The sequence below is a fragment of the Crocodylus siamensis genome, chromosome 3 (genome assembly GCF_052110815.1).
Source record: "Crocodylus siamensis isolate JL-2025a chromosome 3, ASM5211081v1, whole genome shotgun sequence".
NCBI lineage: Eukaryota > Metazoa > Chordata > Crocodylia > Crocodylidae > Crocodylus > Crocodylus siamensis.
Genome location: NC_143397.1, coordinates 83,053,317 through 83,081,237, shown reverse-complemented (window position 1 = coordinate 83,081,237; position 27,921 = coordinate 83,053,317). Strand labels below are relative to the sequence as shown.

The window sequence follows — 27,921 nt, the reverse complement described above, 5'->3', positions numbered from 1 at the left end:
GCTCAAGATATTTCCATTACTTAATACTTCTCACACAAGGCAGTATCTATTGATTCAAGTGACTACTTTTATAATCACTTTATGCAGCCTTAAGTCTCATATTTCAAACACCCAAACATGCACTCAATCAAATAAACCAATCTTAAATTCCAATCAGGAGTAGATCTCCAACCAGAGAACTAGTCATCATACAGAAAATGCTGAGCAGGTAAACTCTCAGAAATCTGCTCCTTCATGTAAATTCAGCAAAATGGAGACTTTGGTCTAATGATTTCATAGAAGGCTGAAGCTCAACATAACCACCAGAAAGGGAGAAATGCTGTGTGAGAGACCTCACAGAAGTGTCTTGGTAGTTATCACTGTAGCAAGATGAAGTACTAAATCCTGTCACTTTACCAAGGTTTTAAGAGCTCTTTTTAAGAAGTGACTGTAAGGCTTTTGCCCCAAGACCCATCCCTTAACATCAAGGATCGTATTAATTACCAGTGTTTAATCTGTCTTCTATAAATGGGATCACAGGAGAATGTTCAGCAGGTTTCCTTGACCCTACCTACATCAATCCACTTTCAAACATGGCATAATGCAGGGACTAAGCTCTTCTTAATGCTAGATCATCTGCTGCTTGTGAAACAAGTCAACCAAATATTCACTATGATTCTGTTAGCTCCAACAGCTGTCTTTAACTCTACTGTTACATGCTGTTGACATGTTTGTCTCCAGGTAGGTGTTGTTCCTAACACAAATGTGTTTCCATTAATATTCCTGGTCAAGCCCTCTGACTGAAAACCTTGGCAAAGTTGTACTGGAAGAGGATTTCATTAGAGAACAGTACTGAAATATTTGTGAAAGGGTGTTTTTGCTCACAGAAAAAGTGTAATAAAATCAAGCCAATTTCATATTAAAATAAGCACCTTGTTTATCAGTAGACATGCTCTTATGTCCAAAAAACTGCTTTATCTAACAAATTGATCATTTATAATTTTAGAATCTGAAATATCATTAAAATAGTCAACAAAATGTTAACAGGCAGGAGTAACCTTGGTTTAGCATCTCATCTGAAGAAATGGTACCTCTCAGAGGACCTGAATATAAAATCAATGACATTTAACAAGTCTTAGGAGTCAAAGGTGCCTTCACATTCCTTGGGTACAAGATTAGTAATAAAAGCTGACCCTCACGTAATTTAATGAGGGCTAGTTATAGTATACCTATATTATGTAAGTATCACATTCAAGTAGTATATAGAAATTGGAATATTATAGCACTAATGGTATGGGAATTTGCACAGTTTTGCCTTTGATAATTCAAACCAATATCCACTCCAACATGGTAGAAATTTTAATTCTCTTAGACTCCTGTCAGCTGTTCATTTAAATGCACAAGTGTTCTGAGCAGTTTTATCCAGCATCCCCAAAACTGTGTCCTACCATGCCAAGTACCTTAGTCATAAGAAACTGGTTTTGCTATATAGTGCTTGTACTGAAGCAGGGATTCCTTTGCCCACTGGAAATTAAGGTCATCATGTGCTTCTGTAGAAACTGAATTAGACAACACTTCACTAAAATTTAAAAATAAATCTTCAAGCATTTTTCTGGGTGCCAATAAATGGGTTTGGAGAGGTCGGACTTTTTTCAATTAAAAAATACCAACCCTCTCTTTCTTCTCCACAAAGGAAGAGATTGTTAAAACAACTCTTTGTAATATTGGCCAGTGTAATAGTCCTTAGCAGCAACTGTAAGCAAGAATTAAACCCAAGTCCTCTGGCATGAGAGCCCAAACCTATACCTCTTGAAATAAAAAGGATCATCTCCAAGAAGTACTAGCAGTCTTAAATCCTCTACACAGACCAGCTAATGAGGAGAAGGCAGCACATACTTTTACATGTATGCTATACCATGGGTATTTTGTGTACATAAGTGTACAGCCCCATGCAGACAGGTTTTTCAGTAATATGTGCATTACTACATATTGTCTATTTCATACACTTTCTGCATTTCATACAGCAGGTTTTACAGCTCCTTTCTACTGTGCAGAATGATGATTTTGCAACTGAGAAGATATGGGTTCTAATCCTGTGGTCTTTGCTATAGTGGGCAAAATGCAACCCGCGGGCCAAATGTGGCCCGCCAGGCCATTCTATCCGGCCTGCAGGACCCTAAAAAATTTAGAAAATTAATATTTATTTGCCCCTGGCTGCCTGTCATGCAGCCCTCAATGGCTTGCCAAAAACTCAGTAAGTGGCCCTCAGCCCAAAATAATTGCCTGTCCTGGTCTAATGCAAGTCAGCCTCTGCAAAGGCAGGCTGTTACCACTTCACTAACTTCTAAAGGTTTTGTGAGGCTTATGCTGTTAGGAAGAGAATACAGCTGCCCCACCAGGAGTTCACAAAGTGGGGTAAAGGTTATAAAGATCCCTCCCCAACTTTTGAATGCCTGTCCAGGAAGCAGCAGCTTTGGCCTTTACTTTCCCAGTGCTGGATCTGGCATGAAGCTGTATGGTTCAACAGAAAAGGGCAGGCTCAGGGTGACTGCCAACAGATCTCTTTCAAAGGGCATTCCCATAGGGTTGCCAACCCTCCAGGAATTAGATATAAATCTCTGGAGACTGCTGAGAGTCACCCAGGAGATAAATAATAGGGCATTCATTAAAATAAGTATGTAATGTTGAATCAGATTTATACAGTAGTCCAGTGGGTTTTTAAAATGTAGCAGTAATGTGCATTTGCCTTCCTGTCAGAGTCGACACACTGTAATCCGTAACTGATACAGGCAAGCATGCAGACAACTGCGCTGTGTGTCAGGGACACAGTGGCATTCCAGAAACCCCCCAAAATAGATTCAAACAGAGTTGGCAACCCTACATTCCCATCTACTGCTCTGGCATGCATCTCTCAGTACTCTGGACAGTTTTGTTTAAAGGAAGCAAAGTCAGTTGGGCACTGAGCACAACTGGGTACCAGGATGGTATAATGTTCCCTAACAACCTTTCTAGTGTCTCTGTAATTTGATTATTGTACTGTATTTGCTCAGATAATGCACCTGTCATAAGGGCTAGTCTCTAGAAAATACAGTTTAGCCACACCACTTTGTATAAAGGCTGCCCTACCTACAGCCCTGTTTATTATGTCTTCTGTATATGCCACTCCTGGAAGAGGAAGATAAAATTCTTTCAATCAATTGGTAAGCTAAAGGCTCCTGGCCATGGATACAGTTACATAGACAGACAGAACCAGGCCAAAACATCTATGCTGGAATTTCCTGTCTGGTCTGCATGGCACATATTTTGTGCAACGCTGTGTTCATCTACCTGACTGCTATCCTAATGCTTTATGGGATCAATGCATGCAAAGCCTATGCCTGAATATGGATTTGCTACCTCCTATAAACAATAAGGAGCTAATAAAGCGTGACAGGGCTACAGCTGATTAATACAAAGACAAAGCAATGCATTTCCACCACAGCTGCTAACTAATCTCCTGCATTTGTAATGAAACTGCTGCCGATATAAATGTCAGACCAATGCTGGCTAAGTGCCATATTGTAATCATCATTCATATCACTAGTGGCCAGGACACACTACTAACAGGACACCACAGGGATCCTTCTGTAAAAGCTCCTCCTAACCTCCCATTTCTCTATCATTCTCTGAAATTCACCATTGCCCTATATGTAAGAGTTTGCTTCTCACTGTTATTCTGGCAGTCTTGCCCTTTTGATTCCATTTCAAAATCTCCAGTAAAGTTACAAACACCTGCCACATTTAAACCTTCAGTCACAAACTGGCACCCTTTGATAGCAGTTAACAGAAACTGTAACAACTCCTGTGGAAAGCTGGCTGCTAAGCAAAATATCCTGATAAAGTGAGGATTGACATTACAGTTATCAACAGTGGTACTAGTACGATCATTCTAATTTGACAACAGGGCAGCATGGAAATCTCCCCTTTTGTAATGAAAACATGATCATTGGGCTGGAGGCATACAATGCTACTCACAAACCTAGGGAATCATTCCTAAGGATGTATGTATAAGAAGCACCGGAAGTCATGATAAGCTTTGTGTTGGCTTCATTTGCAGGTCATCTGCAGTTCTGTAAGATTCAATACCCCAGTGACAGACAGGCTTTCACAAAAATCACCTGCTTTTACAGAATAAAGAAATTAAAGCATTTGTCAGGTACCAATTTAGCAATGTAGAATTGTAAGTCTAGCCACCAGAGGGAAGCAGCCACATGCCAGGGGAATCTGTTAAACTGAATGGTTGAACATTCTCCAGTTCTTATACTGAGCTCTTCATATGTATGATTACTTTAGGAATGTAAAAACAGAAAAAGCAAGCAAGAACGTGAATTCAACAAGCTGATCTGTTCTGAGGCTACACACAAAGTACTGGTGTTATATCAAGTAGAGTATTAAGAAATAAAGACCACCTTCTTATTCTTTTTCAAGTGGAATAAAATGCCCCCTATGATCCTTCTGACAAATAGTTGATGGCAATGTAATAGTTTAAAATAATAATTTATACAGGGTTTGTTTGTGGTTCCTCCCCTGCCCCAGACTCCCCCCCTGTATTCTGGTGTCCTGTTAATGCAGGGGTTAAAGCAGTATTAAACTGTGGGGTGTACCCCTCTGGAGGGGCATGAAGGAACATTGGTCAGATGCCGCACTCAAGGCATGTTTTATTATTATTATTATTAACAACAACAAGAACATGATATTTGACAACATCACACATTGGAATTGTAGGCATGAACCTATTGCAAGTGATTTCACAGGTGTTACAAGGTATATAATTAAGCCAGCAATCATTTCCATAGCAACACTACATTTCCCACCTTTTGGTTTAGTATGCCTATAATATCTACACTTACAACACAAAAAAATGACAATAAGCATTTTTTCAGTACAAGTTATTCTGCTGGTGAGTCCAATATTTTTCATACTATTATGAGGTGAAAATGGATCCATACTTAGTTCTGAAACAAAAGGCAGAAGCTGGACTGGCTAATGTCAGTAAGTACAGTATCTGTGCATATCAGTTTCAATCTGTGAATTTAAAATTTACAGGTGTAGGTAATTTAATTAGGTAATTTAAATTATCTTAGTCTGTTAAGTTTATGAAACCATATTTTGCATGTCTGTTTTAGTCTGGGTTGGGGCAGGGTGCAAACAAAATTGTAACTCAAAGGGGAGCTCAACTCCAAAAGTTTGAAAAGTGCTGTGCTAATGCCAGCTGTGGGTGTTTATTGTATGGCCAAAATTAAGCCTATTAGCATACTTCAGTGATTCTTTGTGTTTCTCTTTGTGTAAATTCTAAGTTAAGAAGTGAAAAACCTCCTTAGGGACATTCATTCTCCAAGGGCAATCCCATCTGTTCACCATACACACTCAAACCCTCTCAGCTGCAGCTGTTGTTTTTGTCATGTGTTTTTACTACATCTTGCAAAATGAGGTCCGACCTCGAGACAGTAGGATTAGTAGGATTAAATAGGATTACTAAAAAATAAAGAATATGGGCTGGTTATAATTACATTAGCCCTGAACCTTCTGGCCATAGTTTCATAGCAGGTAGGGTCAAAAGGGGTCTGAGCAGATCATCAAGTCCAGCCCCCTGCCATGGGAGGAAAGTGTACTGGGGTCAAACGACCCTGGCTAGGTGTCTGTCTAGCCTCCTTCTGAAGACCCCCAGGGTAGGAGCAAGCACCAGTTTCCTTGGAAGTTGGTTCCAGATCCTAGCCACCCTGACAGTGAAGTAGCACCTCTTGATATCTAGCCTGAATCTACTCTTGGTCAATTTATGGCCATTATTCCTCGTTATTCCCAGTGCTCAGGGGAACAGGGACTCTTCCATAGCCTGCTGGTCTTCCTTGGCCAGTTTGTAGGTGGTCACAAGACCCCCATTCAGCCTTCTTTTGTGGAGGCTGAACAGGCTCAGATCCCATATCCTCTCCTTGTAAGGCCTGCCCCGCTGCCCCCTGATCATGCGAGTGGCCCTCCTCTGGACCCTCTCGATGTTGTCCACATCCCTCCTGAAGTGCGGCGCCCAGAACTGGACTCAGTACTCCAGCTGAAGCCTGACCAGTGCTGCATAGGGGGGGAGGATCACCTCCTTGGACCTGCTTGAGATGCACCTGTGGATGCATGACAAGGTGTGGTTGGCCTTCCTGACTGCATCCCCACATTGGCGGCCCATGTTCATCTTGGAATCAGTAATGACTCCAAGATCCTCTTCTGCCTCTGTGCTGACAAGAAGGGAGTTCCCCAGCCTGTAGGCATGGTGCTGGTTCTTCCTCCCCAGGTGCAGCACCTTACACTTGTCTGTGTTGAATACCATCCTGTTCTCATCCGCCTACCCATGTAATCTGTCTAGACCTAGTTGCAACCTGTCCCTCTCCTTCAGCATGCCCACTTCTCCCCACATTTTAGTGTCATCCACGAATTTGAACAAGGTGCTTTTTACCCCCTCATCCAAGTTGCTGATGAAGATGTTGAACAGCAAGGGCCCAAGGACCGAGCCCTGGAGGACCCCACTGCCCATATCCCTCCAGGTGAAAAAAGACCCATTCACCCCCACTCTCTGAGTGCGACCCTCCAGCCAATTTGCGACCCATCTGACTGTGTAGGCATTGATGCCACAGTCACCTAATTTCTTAATGAGAATGGGGTGAGAGTGTCGAAGGCCTTCCTAAAGTCCAGAAAGACTATGTCCACTGTGACACCTGTGTCCAAGGATTTTGTGACCTGGTCGTAGAAGGTCACCAGGTTGGTCTGACAGGACCTGCCTCAAATGAACCCGTGTTGGTTGCCCCAAAGCATAATCTCCCCTGCTGGCCCCTTGCAGATGTGCTCCTGAATAATTTTATCAGAGAGGATGCTGAAGCCCAACATGGCCACATAATCACTAAGGCAACCAAACCTTAGGGAAGCTGGCTTCAAAGATGGGTGCCCATGCTTCCCAACAGATGAGAGGAGTTTTATCTGCTTGCAGTTAGAAAACACTGACCACTCTGAGGCAGTGGAGCATTTGTGCAGAATCCCTGTGTGGGAGTTCCTTTATGTAAGCATGTGTTAAGCCATCATTACAGCACTTTCATTTATTATATATTTTTATTATTATTTATTATGTTGAATACAGGGTATACTTGACTGGGAGCTATGACACTGAAAAAGCAAAGGGAGGCAGGAAAGGAAATCACAGATGTTACAGGGGTCCAGTAATTCATTCTTAGGTGCTCACATGTGCAATGTCACTCTATTTCTCCTTTAGCTAACCTGCTGCTCTAATAACACTAAACATTTAGTAATGAGATGTGAGCAAGTCTGTGTCTAAAAGGAGGCCAGTTCAAAAAAAGTGCTACTTGATTCTGACCCTTGTGAAACTCCTTTTGCATCTTCTCTTCAATATCTTGATGCTTTAGATAGAACTTGCTAGTGATAATGGTTGTGGTAGAAGTAATTTATCCTCCCTAGCAAGTTCTTGTCAGCAACTCAGAACTAAACAAGTGCATTATGGATTACTTCATTTATTCCTTAATGGGGATGACAGTGGCTATGGGGAAGACATTATTTTTTATTGCAGTTTGTCACTTTCTCCTTGTTTTATGTTCCCCATTCACCTCCAGCAAGAAGGGCAGTTAAGTTTAATATCATATTCCCTGTTTTGCTTATGCAATGCAACAATTATGTCAAGGGAGGTGTGGTAATGGGGAGAGTAGCACCAGGAGGAGTTATATTAGCAGTAACAGGCAAAGGACTGGCAGAAGCAGCTGCCATCAGTCTGCTTTATGAAGTACCATGGTTGTGGTCTCTAAGGAAGAAGGCTCACCATCACAAATAGTTGCAATTATTCTTATGGGGCATAATGTTCTAATATTTAGTCATTTAGAACGACGATTACTGCAATTACTGTTATCCCTTGCCTACCATTCCAGCATGAACATTGTTGCTCTAGCCAATTCATTTTGATTTGTACCAATGTGATCCCTCTGCACTCAACAAAAGTAGCTATACAGAAGTGCAGCCCAGAGCAGTCCTAAACCCAACCCCACAGCAACCTGCTGCATGGGTGCCACTACCTAAGTGTGCAATCAAGCCAGGTACCTAATCCATTAACCAAGTCCCTCCCTGCGCCCTGAGGCTCTAGAATTAATATACTCATTTGAAATAATAAATTCAAAGCACAGCATAGCTACCACAACACATAGAAGCTGAGCTGGGACAGACTTACTAAAAGCAATGTTACAGCAGTGACTCTGGCACAGTGAACAAAAAGTTACTGTTGTGTGACTAACTTTTTACAGTAATTAGTTTGCTCTCCAAGTTTTAGTCCAACTTCCCCCTACATACACACACACACTTTTCCCAAATGACCTTTGAACAAAACATTTGTTATTTGAAGTAGCTCCATGTAAGCCTTGCTTGGGAGCTATTATTGCTAGGATTGCTTCCACATTTGCAGTTTAAACTCCTTGGACTAGAAACCCTGATCATGCATCTGATTGACATTTCTTTTTCCCAGTTGCATGAACATAACCCTTAAAATCAAATGTTGGGTGCAAACACTTGTGATTTCAGCTCTCAGAGTAATTTCTTTTACTATACATGCCAGAAGACTAAATGGCTTTTCTAGAATCTGAAAGAAAGAATTCTCATCTACTAGGGTGAGAACACTAAGCAAATGCAGTAATTGCAATTTATGCCCAGCTATGCTCAAGGTCCTCACCATGTACTGTTGGGTATGATCTGTATGCTTGCTTCTTCCCCACTAATGTTAACCAGTCCCCAAGCAGAAATTAAAAACATGAAGTTTTCTAGACCTTCTCTTACAATAAAACAATTCTAAGCATTTTTAAAAGACATCAGCTACAGCTTCTCCTTCTAAAAGAAAAAAGGAAAAGGGAAGGGGGAATGCTTTTAACCCCTCCCAGTCTCCACCCATCACCATCTCCTTCAATCATGATACTTTCTAGCTGCTTTTCTAATGATCTCCACTTGATAGTTTAATCATTCCTCCACCCACACACACAGAAATACTTCAAGGACAGGGAGCTAAAGAGATAGTGAACCATCCTACAGCTGTTTTGTTACAGGTCCCTGTGGTGACTTGCATCCAGTTCTGCCAAACCCAGAACTTCCAGGAAACCACCTTAAATACTACAGTCTCCAAGGAAACCTCAGATTATGTGTTTGTGTTAAAAAGAATGCAAAACTGCCGACTGTAAAAGTTATTTACCCCATTACTCCCAGCATAAGAGGGTGGCAGCATTGAAGGCCAATAGTGTAGGTATAATTTATACCCATTTCAGGGCTATTCTGCACTAAAAGGGTGAAAACAAGGTTTTGGTGTAAATGAGAATCAAGTCCTTAATGTTTTAATGTTGTACTACAGTACTGCCTCAGTGATGAGGTGCTCAAATGCTACAGTGATAGGGATATACAGTTACCTAGTGATGTCCTTATTTCTACCTTGTGAAGGGATGGCTGAAAGATAATATAGACGTTCTTGACCTATGATATTTCTTAGTCTAGGTTTCCTCTCCTCTACCTGTATGTATGCTTTTTTGAATGTTTCTTATAGGGAACTGTCAGTGTACAGGAGATACCACACAGACCAGCACTTCACCATGGTAGGTATTTCATAAATGCAGAGCAAATCAATCTAGGTAAATGCTTGTTTTTAAACTTCAGTGCTAACAGAGCATAAAATATCACCCTAAAAATATAACCCCTTATTTGTAGGACATTTATTCCACCAACAAAAGTGCTTGAGGAAGCATTGGTCAGGTGATGAACTAAAGGCAAGACTCTGAATCTAATCCCAACTGTAACACTTGAGTTTCTCTGACCTTTGGAAAGTTACAACCTCTCTACCTCATTTTTCTTATGTAAATGTGTAAACAATAACTGTATGTAGTATATCACACACGTATTCAAGTCAGCCTTCTGTTACAGTAATATAACCAATCATTCAGTAACATCCTTATGTTGCATTCTCACTTCTGATTAAAGGAAAATCATTTCACTGCACCCTGACTGATGGTCTAATCTCATCTCCTAGCTAATGCAAATTGTCATATTCTAGAGCAGTGTGTTCTGGAAGCATCAGATCATGCAGAGGAAAGCCTGATGTTCCTGTGTGCTGCAAAATCACGGGGAGAAAAATCTGTTTAGTTACACAGCTGCACACAATTTCTTCACATGCAATTTAAGTTTGAAAGTGCAATATGTGACTATATTCTTAGAATAATTTAGGATCAGCTTTAAAACACCTAACTTTTGTGTATGTTGTCACACAACAGTACTCTTATTCCCTAGGTTAGCTCCCTGTACATTGCACAGGGGGAGTTAGATGTGCAAAAGCTGGCCCGCTAAATGGGGAGATGCCTAAAGTAAGCAATAGAAATGATGAAGAGAGACTTAAGCACCAAACTCTAGAGCATCAACCTCCACTTAGACTTCAGCTGTTAACCCTCTCCTAGAGCTAGGAGCCTAAACCAGGTCATTCCCTTTTCTAGTAAAAGTACCTTTGTATCAAATAGCAGAGTGGTTAGGCCCCTTGTCTGGGATGGTAGAAAACCAGGTTCAAAGCTCCTTAGTCTATATCTCAAAGAAGAGCTCCTTATCCCCCAGAATACAGGGGTGTTCTAGGATGGTGTTCTCTTAATCTTTTCAGTTAAAGCTGTTCTGCTGTGTATAAAATGCTTGTTCATTGGAGCAGAGGCTAGAATCCAAATTTCCCCATTGTCATTATGAACACCAGAAATGGAAAAAAAAAATCATATCTGACTGCCAAGAACTAAAGCTAACCAAAAAGATCAAAATCTTCTACTACCAAAAAAAATGGGATTTTTACTTGTAACACAATGGAAATAAGATTAAAAAGAACTGCAAACATTTAATTAAAACTTTGTGTAAAAGGCACCAAGGCTCCCCTTTTGGCATTGTAACCAAAAGGGACAGCAAACAAAATATAATACAAGATTAATTCTGAAGGTAAGAAAGATGCTTATATTCATGTCATAAACCGCAGGCAAGTGGGAACCCTTAGAACATTTCAACACTTTTCCAGTGTGTCAAGTTACAAAGGCTCTAAGCTGTATAATTCAGAAGCAATTCAATTTAGCAGAAGCAGAGTATTTCTTCTCTTTACCCATAGTGGAGTGCGTTTCCTTTCTAAAACAGAATTAGCTTTTCAGTCTGGGAGACCAAGATTATCCTAGAAGCATACAGTCCTCTAGAATGCAGAGACCAAATATCAAACTAATATCTCAAGGTTAGACACCTGGCTCCATTGTGAGGCACTGGTCTTCTACCAGGCAGCTGCCAAAGGAGCATCTTTGAGGAATAGCGTTTTTTTTTAAGGAAATTTTTTAACGTCCCAAGTCAAATCAGCCAAATAAATTCCAAAACCATGAGTCTATAAAGAACCATATGTGGCCCTACTACTGGCAAGCATCCTCCACCCCTGCCTGGGGCTTCAGATCCTTCCAAATCCTTTGGCAGGTATCCATCGTGCAGGCCCAAGCTTGGGGTTCAGGCGCCCCTGAGTTTCACTTGCCCTCAGCTGTATGGCTGTAGGAATGAGCTAGGGAGGAGTCTCCCATTTCCATAAAGTCAGTGTATAGCCAAGATCTTCCCACAGTACTAACCCGTCCCAAGAAAGCAGTTTTCCCCTGTAGGAAAACCACCTTAGTGGTCACAGTATTTCCCCTGCTGTCTCCTATGATCTTAAGAGCAGTGATGTTCAACCTATGGCTCAACCTATGGGTCAGATATGGCCCCCAGAGTGTCTGTATTTGGGGATCCATGGCAAGCAACTTGCCCCAGCTCAGGCCCTTCCCTGCCCTATAGACCTCCCTACTCTCTCCTCCTCCCCTCTGTTATGGCAGGTGTTACAGTACTTTCTTTCTCCCTCTCTCCCTTTCTTCTTCATCCCTCCCCTAGGCAGGCACCGCTTACTGGAAATTAGATCTTGTACTCTCCCTCCCCCTTCTCTCTCTCTCCCCTCTGTCTGACATTGGCAGCCACCACCCTCCTCCCCACCCTACTATCAAAGGGGAGTGGTGGCCTGTGGAGCAACCTGATCCCAAGCACTTCTCAGCCCATGGCTCCAGGCACCACTGACTTAGAGGGTTCCCTTTAGGCACCACGTTTTAAAGTTCTGGTTCAAATTCTTGGCAGTAAAATGGAAATTTAATGGCCCCCCCCTTAAAATGGTACAGTTTTTAGTCCACTGATTTCTTCAGGTGGATTTGCCACACTTTAGTTCAGGCTTGTAGTTCAAACCTCATTGGTAATGACAGATGAAGCTAAAACCTTCTCATGACTGTCACCTGCAATGGGTGTCAAACTTATCCAGCCCCCCTGATCAGAGGAGGGCTGCCTGGCTGGTCCACCAGCCAGACAGGCTCACAGACTGGCCCCATGTGCTAGATCCAATGCAGAGGGCCAGTTCTGTGTGTATTGAAGCAGGCCACAGCTGGAGCATGCGTCCTGGACCAGCTCTGAATATTATTTGCAACACGTGTGCTGGCTCCAGTTCCATGCATCTTAGTATATGGAGCTGGTCTGGAGTGCATGCTGCATGTGGTGCTCATGCCGGACTGGCCCTGCATGCTGGCTGGTCTTTGTAAAACTAAACTTACACAACAGTAAGAATTAGAATTTAAAAATAAGCAGAAACTCCACTAAGGGTTATCCTTTTCTTGCAAGAGAAAACCACCTTACGCTTTAAGGTCCTGATCCAAAGTACATTAAGTCAGTGAGTGTCTCCCCATTGCCCTGGATGAGCTTTGGATCAGGCTGAAAGAACAAAGAAAAGATATGCCAAACAGCTGAACTTGAAATCATGCTCTGCATTTTATCTCCAGTTACCAGCAGCTGTTCATACACACAGGAAAACAGATCTCAGAAACAAAAACTCAACTGTGATGGTGGTACTGTCCTTGGTAATCATACAAAAGCATTTATTGCCACACCAATGGGTTTTAGTCAGTAGTGTACCTTTGGGAAAGTGTGAAAGGAATTCAACTGAAACGGACACTGAAGTCTCAAATAACAGCTGAGAACTTTTTTTTTTTAAAGAAGGAATGTTCACGGACAAGTTCTTTAGAAAAGGAATATTTGAAAAGAACGAATAGATCTGCTTGGTATTTGACCAAATGTACTTGGACTGTGATGTGGTTTTGTTATTTACTTTTTGTGCAGTGCAAACTACACAGCTCACTGTCAGAAGATCTCATATAAACCAAAACAGAGGTGCTGAGTATGTGGGGGCCCAAGGTCTCTGTCCCCCCTTGGGAAGGTGGCTCTCACCTGACATTCAGAAAACTTTCCACAAGTCCACCATCTTAGCCCCCACCCTGGCATAAATAAAAGTCTGCACCAATGATCCAAAACATAGCCATTTGTTGAAATCGGTATGATCTCCATTAAGAACAGCAAAAAATTTGAATAACAATTTTTATGAATCAAATCAGATCAATGTATGTATTAACACCAGTAGCAAATCAATAAACTGCAGATTACACTGCAGATCACACAGCACTGGAATACCTTCAAATATCAAAAGTGCATAAAATTAAGCATAAATAGCTTAATTTGGCGGTTTTCAACCTTTTTGGACAGATGCCTAAACAATTTCTAATGGGGGTGTAGATGCCCTTGGAAATTTTGAAAAGAGGTGCAGAGCCCTTCAAATTGTAAGCATGGGTATTCACATACTGCTCATTGATCACAGTCATCTTTTGTGGATCCCTTAGACATAATCTTCAGCTCCCCAGCAGCCTGTGGACCACAGGTTGAAAACCACTGGTCTAATTAAAATCCACCAATGGTAGACAAGCTGCTTTGGGTAGATGTGATATCTTCTATTAGACCAACTAAATAGTTGGAAAAAAAGTTCTTTGAAAGCTTTAGGGCACAAACATCCTTCTTACTAATGGCAGAAGCAGTTAATCAGTGTTAAAAAAATACAAAATTATCTTTTGTGCAGACTGTGTATAAAAAACAATACTAGCAGCTGAGTGAGGATTAATAAGCAAAGCTGGGGATGAACTTCAAAGACAAAATAATTCATCCTTGTTGTGGGAGGGTAGAAAAATAAAAGCAAATAGAAGGAGACCAACAAGACGTTTTTGTGGCAACAGGATTATACTCTCACTAGTAGTGAAGTATCTTTTTCATAAAAGACAGTATAAATTATGGGTGAGAAAAAGGATTGCAACATTAATTACAACAGAGTGATATTTAAAAAATGAGCACTCACATGTCTGTCAATACCCAGAGATCAACCATGAGCAACCTGCTGTCTCTAAAAAAGCTGTCCTTCAAGTTATATGGCAACATGGAGATTTCTGAAATCCTGGTTCATTTAACTGATTTACACATTACAATGGCTATAACAATTTTTGCTGAAATATACACAAAACTAAATAATAATCACCTCCTGACTTGAATTTTGAATGCATATTAATACTACTCAGCAAAAATGCACAAATTTTCCTTTCTGAAAAGAGCTTTAAATTTCCTTACATAAAACAAGTAAGCGTAACTAGCATCACAGTTAAACTACAGATAGATCATAATTCCATTTTATATTAATTTCTGTTATGGCATGGTGTACTGCTGTGACTATCTGGAAAATGTATCTATATACTGGATTCTGGATAGTATGAAATGGCTGCATCTTGGAATGCCTCAGTGTGTAGCTAGTCTCCCATGAATTGACAAGGATTGTGTCATGTATCTGCCAGATCAAAGACAATGGTAGTTTTTAAAGTCTCGATGGTTGCTTCTATAGATGGAAATAGCTAAAGACAATGGATTAACTCAAGGGTGACCAACCTGCGGCACAAGCAGCCTGTGTGTGTGGCATGTGGCAGACTGGGGAGGGGACAGGCAGTGCAGTGGCAAATATGGCAGGGAACAGAAAACAGAAGCAGCAGCTTTGGCAGGGAGCACAGGGGAAAGGGGTCAGAGTGGCACTTGGGGAGGGTTTGGGGCAAATTTGTGACACACTTACCAAAAAGGTTGCTACACCCTCAAGCTCATCTATGTACCTTTATAAAAAAAAACCCAAACAAACAGGATTCTGCTACAGCTAGTTGAGCTAAATGGGTGGAAAATGGACGTGAAGTCAGGATTGCAGCCTATGTGCAGATCTTTAATTTTAAATGATTCTTGTAATTTCTTTGAAAAATCAATGTGACTAAAATGAGTTAAGCATGTTTGCAAGTGTTTTCAGGACAGAGTTCTAAATATAGAATGAGATAATGTAGTTAAGTAAAAACTAGCATTAAATAGATCAGGATCAGGTTGATGGTTCTTGACCCCCAAAAAACTCACAAGCCTTAAACTGAAGAGACAGCAAAGATGCGAGAGATGACAGAACATATAAGGAATGGACAGGAAATAAATGAGGCTTTAGGGAGACTACTGCTACTTGGGAGTGCAGAGGTGAGACATTACATGTGTTTGGTATCTCCTAAATATTTAGGTGATAATGTGTTGTGGAGGGGCTGGTTGGGGCATAAGGGTGCTTCAGTGCAGAGCTAGCCAGCAGACAACCCCCACAATGAAGTACCCTCATGCCCCAGCTAGCCGTATCAGTGTCTATACATGCATTGCTGTGGAGTAAAAAACTCCACAGCAAGATAGTACTTGTAAATACAAAGGATTGTAAATACTATCCAATACAATACTATCTAAATAAACTAATTTAACTCTGTAGCAGGATAGTACTTGTAAATACTAGTAAATACAAGTACTATCCTGCCGCAGAGTTAAATTAGTTTATTCCTGCCTAATAGCACTGCATGTATAGATGCAAGACATCTACCGTAGAGCTAATTAGTCAACTCCACAGTCAAAGCCTACTGCCTCTTCTCCAAATTTCTGGTTAAGTAGCAGAAAAAAATGCACCAAACCAACAGGTTTTATAAACAACAGCATGTAAGTGAGTAATGTAGCTAGTATCCTATGTGGCTTTCTTTGACTTCCCAGCCTGAATGATTAGGTACCTATGTACAGCCCAGAGTAGAGGGGAAGCCTTTGGTACATGTTTTGAGCAGGACTCATATTCCCACCTCTGGAGCTGCAGCAAGATGCTGTAACCACTCTGCTACTGGCTACACTGCCTGCTATCTCACATATACCACTTCAAGTCCCCTGCACCCTCATGCAAGATGCTATTTAATATCCTGTAATTCCTGGCATATACTTTCTTCTGGTTGTCTTTTGGAGTGAAATATCTGGGTTCTGGAGCAGATTATAGACAAGACAGAGGGCATTAGAGGACAAAAGAGATGGAGAATATGTACAGCTGGATTTAGTAAAAATGTTTCTTTTACATTCTTTAGTGTTTACATTCCAGTCTGAGTCCAAGGCACCAATACGTCTTGGATCCAGTGAAAGGTCCTAGGTGGAAGGAGCTTTGCCAGAGCACTGCTACACTCTGGACATTGCTGGCTGGCATAGTGACCTTTGACTTTCAGTGGAAATAAATTTGCCCCCCTGTTTTACGGGTAAAATGATACCATGGGCTGTGTCCAGATGAGTGTGGTCATGCAGTATGTGGTGCAGCACACACATCGGGGGGGGGGGGAGGGGCAGGTTTGACCCCTAAATATCCAGGGGTCTGAAAAACCCATGCAAAAAAAAGTTGAATGGTGCACACAGGGGCAGTTCACGCTGCTCAAAACTGGAACGTGGCCAGCCAGAGCCACAATCCAGTGGCCGGCCAGATTCTGAGTGGCAGGATCCCACCGCTGCAGCCCCAGGAGACCCCAAGGACAAGATGGCTGAGGCCAGAATAGTGCTGGCCCCAGTCTCCCCTACCCCACCTGGGGTAACCTGCCACTCCCCAAAGGATATGTGGCACAGGCATTCCCCAGAGACAACTAGAAGCAGCACAAGGTGTCCCACTGCTAGTTGTCCCCGGGTAACTAACACAGCCATGGAGGTTATCTAGAGTAGCATTGTGCTCAGATACAGGGGGTGTGGATAGTTGACTGATTCCAACTGCTTGTGAAAGTAGATCAGATACAAAGCTTGAAATTCTGGCCTCTTAGGACTTTTGAAGTTTGCTTGGTACATTGCACTATGTTTGGCCCAGAGCAGTGCTTTGATCAAGCAAAAGATCTAGCTCATGATAATTAGGCATATTTTATGTAAAGGTGGAAATGGCTCAGAAATAAATGTTGACAATGTTTCTGGCAAAGTATCTGCGGGGCTTTAAATTCTGTTGTAAAGTACTACCGAAGTATATTTTTTAAAGTGGATGTGTTATGAACATTTTGTAAAATATCAACAAAACATCGGGATACCTTTATGCAAATACTATATCTGGGAATGAGCCAACCTTTCCTTATAGAAAGCAAATCAAAGTGAAGGTAAAGGAGATACTGTTTCAAGTAAGCATCTATTTGAATAAAAATTAATTGAAAAATCTTTAGACATAGGACCAAAATGTCATATCTGTTGTGCCACTACTTAAGCCCATTTTTCTCTCTTGGGTGCCAAAAGGACTTTTTATTGAATGCCTAGAAATCAATATGCCTCTGTTTATTGGTTTTTGTCTTCTTACAATCTGTTCTTCTTCTAATCCAAATCTGATAGGGCATTTTACCAGTAAAAATGAATGACTAAAAATCTTTTCTGTTTCCATGGAACTACTTAACTTAAGAATTAAGTATTTTAGCAATTGTTGAAAGAGATAATGTGGACTGTACACAGACTTTCATTTTCTCATAACTGTTTAAAAGTTTTTTTTTCTTGGAGTTGAACCTTCCCATTCTTGTTCTTACCTCATAGGTGACTGTATCTGAGAACTCAAGGGAAAAATTAACCAAAAACGCTGTTTTTAAAAGCAAACATCTGCATTTTAACCTATTAGTAATCCAAAAAAAAAGACTGATTAAGTGGGAAATCACCCTTAAATTGACATATAACAATTCCTTGATAAAATAGCTTCTCTTCTTAAGATTTTAGGAAAATACAGGGGTGCAGGCTAGTCTTTGGGTGACTTCAATATCTTTTATTAGACAACTAAAATGGTTGGAAAAAATTCTTCTTTGCAAGCTTTCGGGTACAAACACCCTTCATCAGGCTGAGGAAGGGTTTCTTCAGCCTGACGAAGAGTGTTTGTACCTGAAAGCTTGCAAAGGATTGTTCCAGCTATTTTAGTTGGTCTAATAAAAGATATCAGATTTACCCAAAGAACCGTGTCTGCCTAGGAAAATACAGTGCACTTTGGGGGTGAGTGGGAGCAGGAATCACTTCTGGCCATGCTCATTGAGCATCTGCTAAAATTGTAGCAGCCTCAGGAAGATCCACTGTCTACCATATCACAGAGTGAAGGAACATTGACCATTAAACTGTGCTGAGTTCAGTCTGCTGCTAGGTTTATAAATAATGAAACACATACCAGTACCAGACACTTGTTGAAAGCTACCTCAACACCATCAACATGAGCAGAATAACTTTAAGTAGGTAAAAGCTGAAGTTATTAGCAAACAGAAATAAAAAAACTGGATCATATAATTTCAGGGTTTTTCCTAAATCTTTAGAATTCTACCAATTCTAAGCTTTCACTGAAAGAATATAAGAATATTAAGTTTTTAAAAACCTTTTTCTGTTGCTAAAATACTACCATCAAAACATAAAACCTATGCTGGAAAATGAGATCTGACAAGTATTAAGTGCCAATACACTTTTTATCACTTCTAACATGACTAATCTCTGGTGCAGAGATGATCCTGCAGTTTCTGATAGGGAAAGCAAATATTTTTCTCCTTCATCTTCCTTAGAATTAAAGTGCTGAAATATTAATCAGTTACATAAGCACCATAGTGCATCCGTGTTCACTGATTCAACATAGGTCTGAAAGAAATTAGGAGATCTCTCCTTTCGCTTTTAAAGAAATTTTATGTATTTTACACAATATTTGGCTTGCAGATTATTACATAATGTGATAATACTATCAGATCTCAGAAACAAAGAAGGCCTGGTTATCCCCAAAAAAGCAGATGCTGCAAGAATGTATTCCTAGTGATTTAGTACATTGTAGCCTCCTTTCTGCATTGTTGTTAAAATAATTCTCACTGTACTATGTTCTCACTGTACTATGTTAACGTACTATTGTTCTGCTTTAGATTATGTCATTTATAGAAGATATAAAACTTACATCCAGACAATTTATAATGTTTCTCAAAGACAGGGGAATCAATCAAATTTTGTAGCCAAATTCTAGGTCAGGACCCAGTCTCTCTTCTAGCATATTCCCCTTGTAGTTTCACTGGAGACTGTGTTGTTTTGTTGTGCACTGTTAAACAGCCCCAATATTTCATTCTGAGATGCTGTAGTGAGTGAACTCAATAGTATTTATAATCTGTACATTGACCTGTTAACTTTGTAAGACATTTGGGATTGAATATTAAAATTGGTAACAGAGCACTTGTGTCTTTTTCAGTTCATTGGTATTATTATTATTAAAACAAACATCCAAAATATATGTGATCATATTCACACAATGAATTTTTATACATCAGCAATATCTGAAAAGCTGCATCATGCAGGGGAGATGGAAGAACAGTTTTGGGGAATGAGTGTTGCTGCTTAGCTGTGCCTGGATTATTCCCTAGGATCAATCCAATTAATATATAATTATTGGTGTAAAAATTTAAACATCTTCTTTCCTCATTCACATCTCATCCCATGTTACCTGCAGTGGTCATATTGGGAGGAAACATTCAACCATATTGTCTATTGACACTGACAGGAACAAATTATTTTGTATATTTTGGGTCTAATATTAAATTAGGAGTATTTGCATGGGTGTAAAACTGGTGAAACTAACAGCACTACAAGGCTCATCATGATTTTAACTCAGAAGTTGTGCAGTAGGAACTCATTCACCAACATAAAAATAAATTACTCTTTTGCAAATACTCTCTCATTCTTTCCTTGTGCTTCCCTATATCAGCCTATATTCACTGGTTTTGCCTAGTTTTGTGAACTCTTTGAGGCCTGGAGTGTCGTCTTTTTTTCTTCTTCTATGATTACACAGTGCCTGGCACAATAGGAACCTGGCTCCACAATGAATTCCTACAAGCTACTAGGATTATTATTATTATTTCTACAAAGATATTGGCATTTTCTATGAACTGTAGTAATTCTCCATTCATTTAAATTCAGGCTTTACTTCACACAAACAGGACCTGCAACACAAACTCCTTGAAGAAAGGAAGCAACTGTTTAGTCCTTAGAAATCAAAGGGATGATGTATTCGGCCTTTGTTGTTTTTTCCTCGAATATCCTAAAAGGTCTGTACTTTGCTTTTCTCTGTGAAGCTGTCACTTTCTGCTTCCTCTTCACAATGCCTTTATACAGTTTCCACTGCAGATCTTTCAGATTGAGGAATTTGATATGTTGTGTTTCTGAAAGCAGCAACAAGTTTTTTATGATGTTAACATCATATGTAATGGCACTTTTTAGGAAAATGAACAAGAAAGAGCTGTAACACTGCAAGGATGTCTGGATGTTCAGCAGTGCTATAATTTAGGTTATTAATTTAGGTGCCTAAATATAAATTTAGGTACCTATATTTGGTAAGCTAAAAGGGAAAATTTGGGTCAGGTAGGCTTCATCCTTTTGTTAAAACTATTGTGGGGGGGATTCTCTTCAACAGCAACAAGAACAATCTTCAGAGTTCAAGAGTACATACACTTATTGCTAATATCAGCAACAGGCAAACCCTAGACATCAATATGCAATAACTGTGCTGTTTCACACCCTTCTAGGTGGCCCCTTTGTCCCATAGTTAAAGCATATTCATAGAACAGCATGGAAAATTTGCATTGCCAATATCTATTCTGTTCATTAAAGGTCAAATCCAAAGGCTGCCTTGTTCCACTACAACTTTAACAACAGCTTCATCAACCAGCTGGGATCTCCTGGGTGTAGACCCTGTGGAGGATTTGTTGGGTAGTGCAAAGCAGCAAGCATCTAGAACCAGGTTAACCAGACACCTAGAAAATCTCTTATGTAGAGGAATCCCCAGGGAGCATAAGACACTGGATGAGCCAGGAATCTTTGGCTGTTGAAACAGCTCCTTTTTGGGGATAGCAGCTTGCACAACATCAGGCATGCCTTTCCATTTTTTCTCTGAATTGCTCCATAACACAGGGCAAACATCAGACTGCTTGAAGCTCAGGAAACCTTAAAGATGATTTAGATATGTACTTTGCAGCCTTTCACCTGTGTCAGGAGTCTGTCTGCCTGATGCCCAGACAAGCTCCAGCTGGGCCTGATAACCTGGATGGGATTGACTGCCTGCTGCCTGTGTGCCCTCAGCCAACTCCCATTAGAGCTCTGTGAGCTTGCATCAAGACAGAGTCTTCTCTGTCTAGCCTCAGTGCTCCTGATTTCTGGCTTGTTCCATGATCCTTGGATCTCTCTCTGCCTTATCCCTGCCTGAATATTTTCCCTGCCTCCATTCTCTGTCTTCTTCCTGCCTGCTCCCTCTGCCCTAACCCCTTGACTCCTGACTCCCAGTAGGTGACCATTGTGGGACTGTGCCCCAGCCTTCCACATCTGGGATGCACCCATGACCACTTGAAGTGTTTCGAAGGCAAAGAGCCCAGTTTAGTATTGTCAGCCTGGCATGCTAGGAAAATAAGATGCAAAAATTCTATGGAGCCAGAGTGTGCCTAGCATATGTCATTATAAATGCAATTAGTTTCAGGGAAAACAAATTAGGAGAAAAAAAAGAGAGGCTAATTGCTGAGTTGGCATGGACTCTCCATTCTAGTATTTAAGTAGGAGAGGTAATATGATGCTATGATGGAGTCTGTCTCAGGAAGGTCGCAGCATATGCAGGTCAGCTTCAATAGTCAGAAAAGATCTGTTATAGGTCAGTGCAGTGAGACAGAAAAAAACAAGATAGTTGATACCATTTCACTTCAAGGCCCATTGATTTCACAGTCTATGACCTTGTTTCAATGAGACTGAAGGGTAGATCCAACTCCCACTGGAATGAATTACAAGATTTCCACTGAGCTGAGTGTGAGCAACATAGGGCTGGAAAGAATTAATCATCCCAGTTCTGAATGACAGCCTAACTTAACTAGATGCTGAAGCCACGGGCAAACATTACACTTAAAATGTGATTAACCAGTTAATCATGTCTAAAATAGTTACCTGGCTGGCCACACATCCAGGCAACTAATGGCATACCAAAACAGGAAATCAGCCACAAAATATGTGTAATATTTTTGTGACTGGTTTTCATATTGCCTTAATGGTTTCCATATTGCCTGGATGCCTGCTGCATGATGGGGCTTGGTTGGCAGCTCCCCTGTGTTGCTAGGAGGACAGCCCTGTAGTGCAGCCTCGCATAGAGCTGCACCTTGCTGGTTTCAAGATGCCAAGTCACTGAGAGCCTCTGGGTTGCCCATGACTTGGTAGGTTGTCTGCCCTGCCCTGCAGCTCCCAAGGAGCTTCAGAGTAAGGCACTTGACACATCCCAGCCGCTGGGAGCCTAGGATGGGGACCGATTCTCTGATCCTGGAGTCCCTGTGCACCAGAACCTTTAAAAATTGTGTGTGCAACCCGGCTGCACATGTGGTTTTCTGACATCCCCAGTGCATGCGGACTCTGGGACTGCCAAACCTCTCCTGGGTCTTGGGGCCCCATGCACTGGCACCTTGAAAAAACATGTGTGCAGTAAGGCTGTGCCTGAGGTTTTTCTGACACCCCTGTGCTTGGGGCTCTAGGATCCAGTTGGAGACTCCAGTGTGATCCCAGGGTTAGACTGACAATCAGCTGATTGTAAATTCCAGCCTTGGGACTACACGAGTCTCCAGCTGGCTCCGGTGTGGTCCCAGGGCTGAGCCTGACAATCATCCGGTGCTTGGTCCCAGCCCTGGAACTGCACCAATTCACCAGGCACCCAACTCTCAACTTGCCGATGCAGGAGGGGCGATTGTTGGGATCAGGGAACAGATCGCATTTTGCCATTAAATGCCAAGGGCCTGAGACCATGAAAAATACAGTAACTCCATGTGCCTGCTATGATTTTGTCTACTTTGAAATTACATGTTTTTATAGCAGAATAAATGATGGAGATAAACATAGTAGATTGGTGAGCACATCTGCCCGCCAGTGCAGGTTTTTTCTTTATGGAATATTTAATAATGCCTTCGGTGGTCTGTTTTCCTATGTCTTAAGTCACAATGACTCCCATCATTTTAAAATAACTTAGGATAATGCTGGAGGTCCCACAGTCAGGAGTCACTGGATACTCAGCCTATTTTTTCCCTTAATTCCATGCTATTGCTCCCTTGTACTATTTTATGCCATTCATAAATAAGCTTAAGTACAGATTGCTCACCTTCAGTTTGTTGCAACTCAAAAATGGGAGAAACTTTAGATAAAGGCTTGGGCTTTTCCTTTTTCCAGAGGCCCAATGTAAAGTACTGTATCCTGCATAATATTTCTCCTTTGGAACATTTGGATTTGATTGAAGAAGTAGACAAGGGAAGACAATTTCTGATTAAAAGCACATAAGGAATCATATGCTCTGGCAACTGTCTGCTGCGTTTAGGTTTTCTGTGTCCTCTAGCAGTAGAATGCTTTGTTTTTGATTTAGACAGCCACTTTAAACAGGCAGACAGAAATTTGTTTGCAGTTCTCACTGCTGTTGTGAGTGAATCGGCACCTTCCTTTGCTACATGTTCTTGTGACTCACTGCATAACTCATGAGGTAGCAAATGTTGTTTGTTTTTTGCTTCAGTCTCCCAGTTATTAGATTTTATGGCAAAACGCACTGTATGGAAGAGAGAGGCATGTGTTCCCTTCAAAAGCAACTGGTGTGTTGACTCTCCATTCTTAACATTTGCAAGACATGACAGCAATTCTGGTACCTACAAAAAATATAAAATACGTTTCTAATTTTCAGTGGCCCAGACCTGAAAAAGAACTCTGACAATTACTTAAAAGGTTTTTTCTTTTACTATGGGTAAAACCTAGATGTCATGATTAGGAGTCCTATGGTGCTAAGCATCAACAGATACATAGAACAAGAAGATAATCCCCATGTCAAAGATTTTACAGTCTAAAAGTATGATGAGAAGCAACAATTGCCAAGAGGTGAAGAAGGCAGCAGTGAAATTACCATATATATTATAATATGCAGTACTTACAGCCCATCCAGGATAATAGTGATATTCTCTTTAGGATACCTTTGTGGTATTATATAAAGATACACTTTTTCTCGTTGCAGGAAGTTCCAAAGTTTAGGTTTTCTAGAGGTTATAACAGATTACAGCTCTCACTGCCTGCTAAATATAAACCTTCTGTAATTTTTCCCCTTGATGACCTAACTAAGAAATGGCTCAAAGTTAGTTTTCAAATCTAACTAACCTGGAACTACAATGGCAGTAGTGTAACAATGACTGCATGAGTGGGGCATGAGCCCCAGGCACTGCCTAAGGAGGGGGAGCTGGAATGGAGCTGGGGGAGTGCCCTACCTCCCTGTCCCCCATGCCTCCCTCCTGCACGCTGCACCCTCCCTGCAGCAGGTCCAGCAGCAGCGGGAGTGCAAGAGGAGTGGGGGGGGGTGGAACTGGCAGGTGACTCGGGATGCTGGAATGGAGCTGCCTCACCTTTCTATCTCTCATACCTCCTACCTGCACTCTGCACCTTCCCTGCAGCAGCGGGAACGCAAGAGGTGGGGGTGGAACTGGGAAATGTCACCTCTTAGTTTGCCACTGAAAATCAGCATTTTTTTTGTTCACTAGACACACATGTTGCACCCTCCTCCCCTCTACACCTACAACAGCAGCAAGCCTCAGGATGGTGCCTCTGCACCACGTGCTGCCACTGCCCAGGGCAGAGTACTAGCCAGTTATGCCTCTGGTATAAAACTAAGCACTTGTAGATGACTACTAGGGGTGCAGGTTGTTGTTAAGACACTCTCTTAAAAAGCCATTAAATGCTAAGAAGAACACATTGCTTTCTCAGCATTACATATATACCATCACATATATTTTGTGTGCAGGCTCTGAATATTTTACAGTGCATGCCATTGTACACAGTACACAACTCAGGAGAAATGTTGAGAACTTTACATACCTTACATGAAAACCTTACATACATACTTTTGGATTGGATTTGATTACAAAGCAGCATTAGTGAGGCTGCATTTTTCTGAAAGCATTGCAGGTAGAATGATTCAGCTGGGAACGTGACTGGAAAGAATGACTTCTTGGTTTGTGTGAATGACTTTTTGGTTCAGTACACTTTCTTTTGGCAAGCACTGTGAGAGAATGTTGCTTTCCACTCAGGTTTCATTAAGACTGATGGCCATTAAGAAGAAGAGGCTGTTCTGAGGCACAAATATTTTTAGCTTTCACTGAAAGTCAAGTACCTCACTTTCCAAATATGCTTTTGAAAAATTTCCCCTTTATTAATTAAATGTATTTGCAAGTTTCTTTTCTGCAGTGTATTGGGTGTGTTAATGAATGATTATTGAAGTACAATAATGGTTAAAAGTAACATTGTAATGTATATTATAATAGGCAAACAACATCTTATAAATAAAGGCCAAATACACCACTACATTGATGGCTGTTCAAAAGTCAACATCTGCCAACTTACACTATACACTTGCCAGAATTGATTTCCTCAGTATAAAGGGAAATAACTCAAATATCTTACATATGCCCCCAAATACTGAGCTTGAAATGGTGACTTCTGAGTTCTGATTCTAGATCTTTTCTACTACAAAACTTTTTTCAAGTTCAAATGTACTTTTGTGAATCAGAAGAAGAGTGTAAACATGGTGCAGATCTTGAAGAACACGTTCTATAAAAGAGCAACATAGGTCGCTCTATTTTCATAGCATTTTTATAAATTACAGCTTTTCAATAGACAATAATTAGGTGCTGTAGAAGCACTTAGCCAATTCTGGCAAAAAAGGTTAAGGATAAACAAAAGTCAACAATATAACAGATCACTTTTATGCTGCAAAAATACTCACTTTCCAATTGGGAAGGAATAACTGTTTCTTTTCCTCATGGCCACTATGTGGCTTATCATTTTCAGTTTGATTCATTTGATTCTGCTCTGGAAAAAGAAGAAAATAACTTTAGTTTGAGCATTAGCATTTAAGGGGCTAGAGAAAGAGATAGATGGGTGGGAGGAAATTAGACAAATGTGAAGAGGAATAATCAAATGCCAAAAATCAGATGCTGGATGACTCAACATTATTATGGACTGAACAGACTCATCAAAGTTAGAAATGGTCCATTTCTTTTTGCCAGTCAAACCAGTTTTCAATTTTAGATCTCTATGTTTTTGTCCAGCATAGTTTTAAACATTTTTAGAGATGGGATATCAACCCACTTTTTCTGGGAGGTGAGTCCAGAGTCAAGAAATTTAAAATTCCAGATACTTCTTTCCGTAATCTGAACCCATTTTTCTAGCTATTCCTTTCCTATCCAGTTGTCTTTTCCTGCCTAGTGCTGATGATCTGCAAGGTCCCTTCCAGCCCCTAACAACCTATGAATCTATGAATCCTTAGCAATTTATTTCCCTTCTTATGGCTTGCATCTGTCAGGTACTTGTAGAGAATCATTTTGCCTAGATTTACCAAGACTTTTAAGCTGCCTTGATATGTTATTTTCTGCTGGCCTTTCATTATTTTTGCTACTACTTCATACATTTATCCACATCTTTCTCATGTTAAAGTGTGCAGAAATGAACAGAATTTTCTAAAGGCACCACTATCGGACATGTCTGTGAAATGATGCCTGGTCCACTCACCCCTAGTTGAACAGCCTGAACATTTCTCATGACCTGTGTGGAATAAGTTTCTGTTCTCTACTCAGTTCCTAATCTACTGCTATCCACATTTCATAAAATCACCACAATTTTAGCAGGGAGCCCAACCTTAAGCAGGCAAGGAAAAATCAAATAATGTCCTTATTGTTGGAGGCGATGTTGCAGCTTTCTAAGCTAGCTTGGTTTTATGCTGTTTCTTTAATGGTGTTAAAAGACAGATGTTTTAGTCCAAAAGTGGAAGCGTTTGCCAGAATAAATGAAACACAGTCATTTTCACATGACAATAAGCTTGTTCATTCAGAGCCTTTTCAACAGCTCAAGTGCATCTGCAGAGTAACACACTTCCTTCATAGCTCCTTCAAATTGCTGGGAAAATAAGACAAATGTCTCCCTATTGCTGTAAGGAGCTCAGTGTTTTGGAAAGCACATCCAAACCTCTCCCTGGCCAGGCCAGTCACTGCATTTGGCCCTAATCAGGCGGGAGAGGCTAGATTTACTTCTGCAGGGTCTGCAAAGTCAGTAGGCAGCTCTGCAGAGTTTCTCAGCTACCACAACTGCATCACCCCCTTCTGGGTGCCTTGAGAAGTAAAAGCATCTGGAGGAATATCCTTCCCAACCCCAAGGACAACCTGCCTGCAGGGATCGCAGGGGGAAGCCCCTGGGAAAGCAACACGGACGCGATGGCTTTCCAAGAGCTTCTCTTGAAAGCAAGCTGCTGCGGTCGGGACAGCTCCTGGGAGAAAGCGGAAGGCAGGTCCGTCCCCAGAGAGAGAAAGTAGCAGGCATCAAGCAAACTGGCCCATCCGAGGGCGAAGCAGGAGCAATCCCCCCCGCATTAGCCGAGCCGCTGGAAGCAGCCTGCGATGCCGGTGCCCTGCGGCGGCCGCGGCCGGGGCTCAGCGGCTCCTCTGACCGCAGGGGCCGTCACAGAAGGGCCGTGGGGAGGGGGGAGGCACTGGGGATGCATCGGGGGTGGGGGGTTGCGGGGAGGAATCCTTTCCTGGGACCTGCCCAGAGGGATCGACCTGCCCTCTTGCACCTCCCCTAGGAGGGAGACCGCTCAAGGAGGTGCCGGGCGCTCCC

The 27,921-nt window shown here is 41.4% G+C and overlaps 1 protein-coding gene across 1 annotated transcript in view; it reads right to left on the bottom strand.

Moving 5' to 3' along the window:
* The window catches only part of GOLM1 (golgi membrane protein 1), a 99,630-nt gene that overhangs the window by 71,501 nt on the left and 208 nt on the right, over positions 1-27,921 (bottom strand). Inside the window, exon 2 of the mRNA XM_090038637.1 lies at positions 26,036-26,121. Within this exon, the coding sequence (XP_089894763.1) occupies positions 26,036-26,094 (59 nt within the window). The 5' untranslated portion in view covers positions 26,095-26,121. The remainder of the gene's footprint in view (positions 1-26,035; positions 26,122-27,921) is intronic.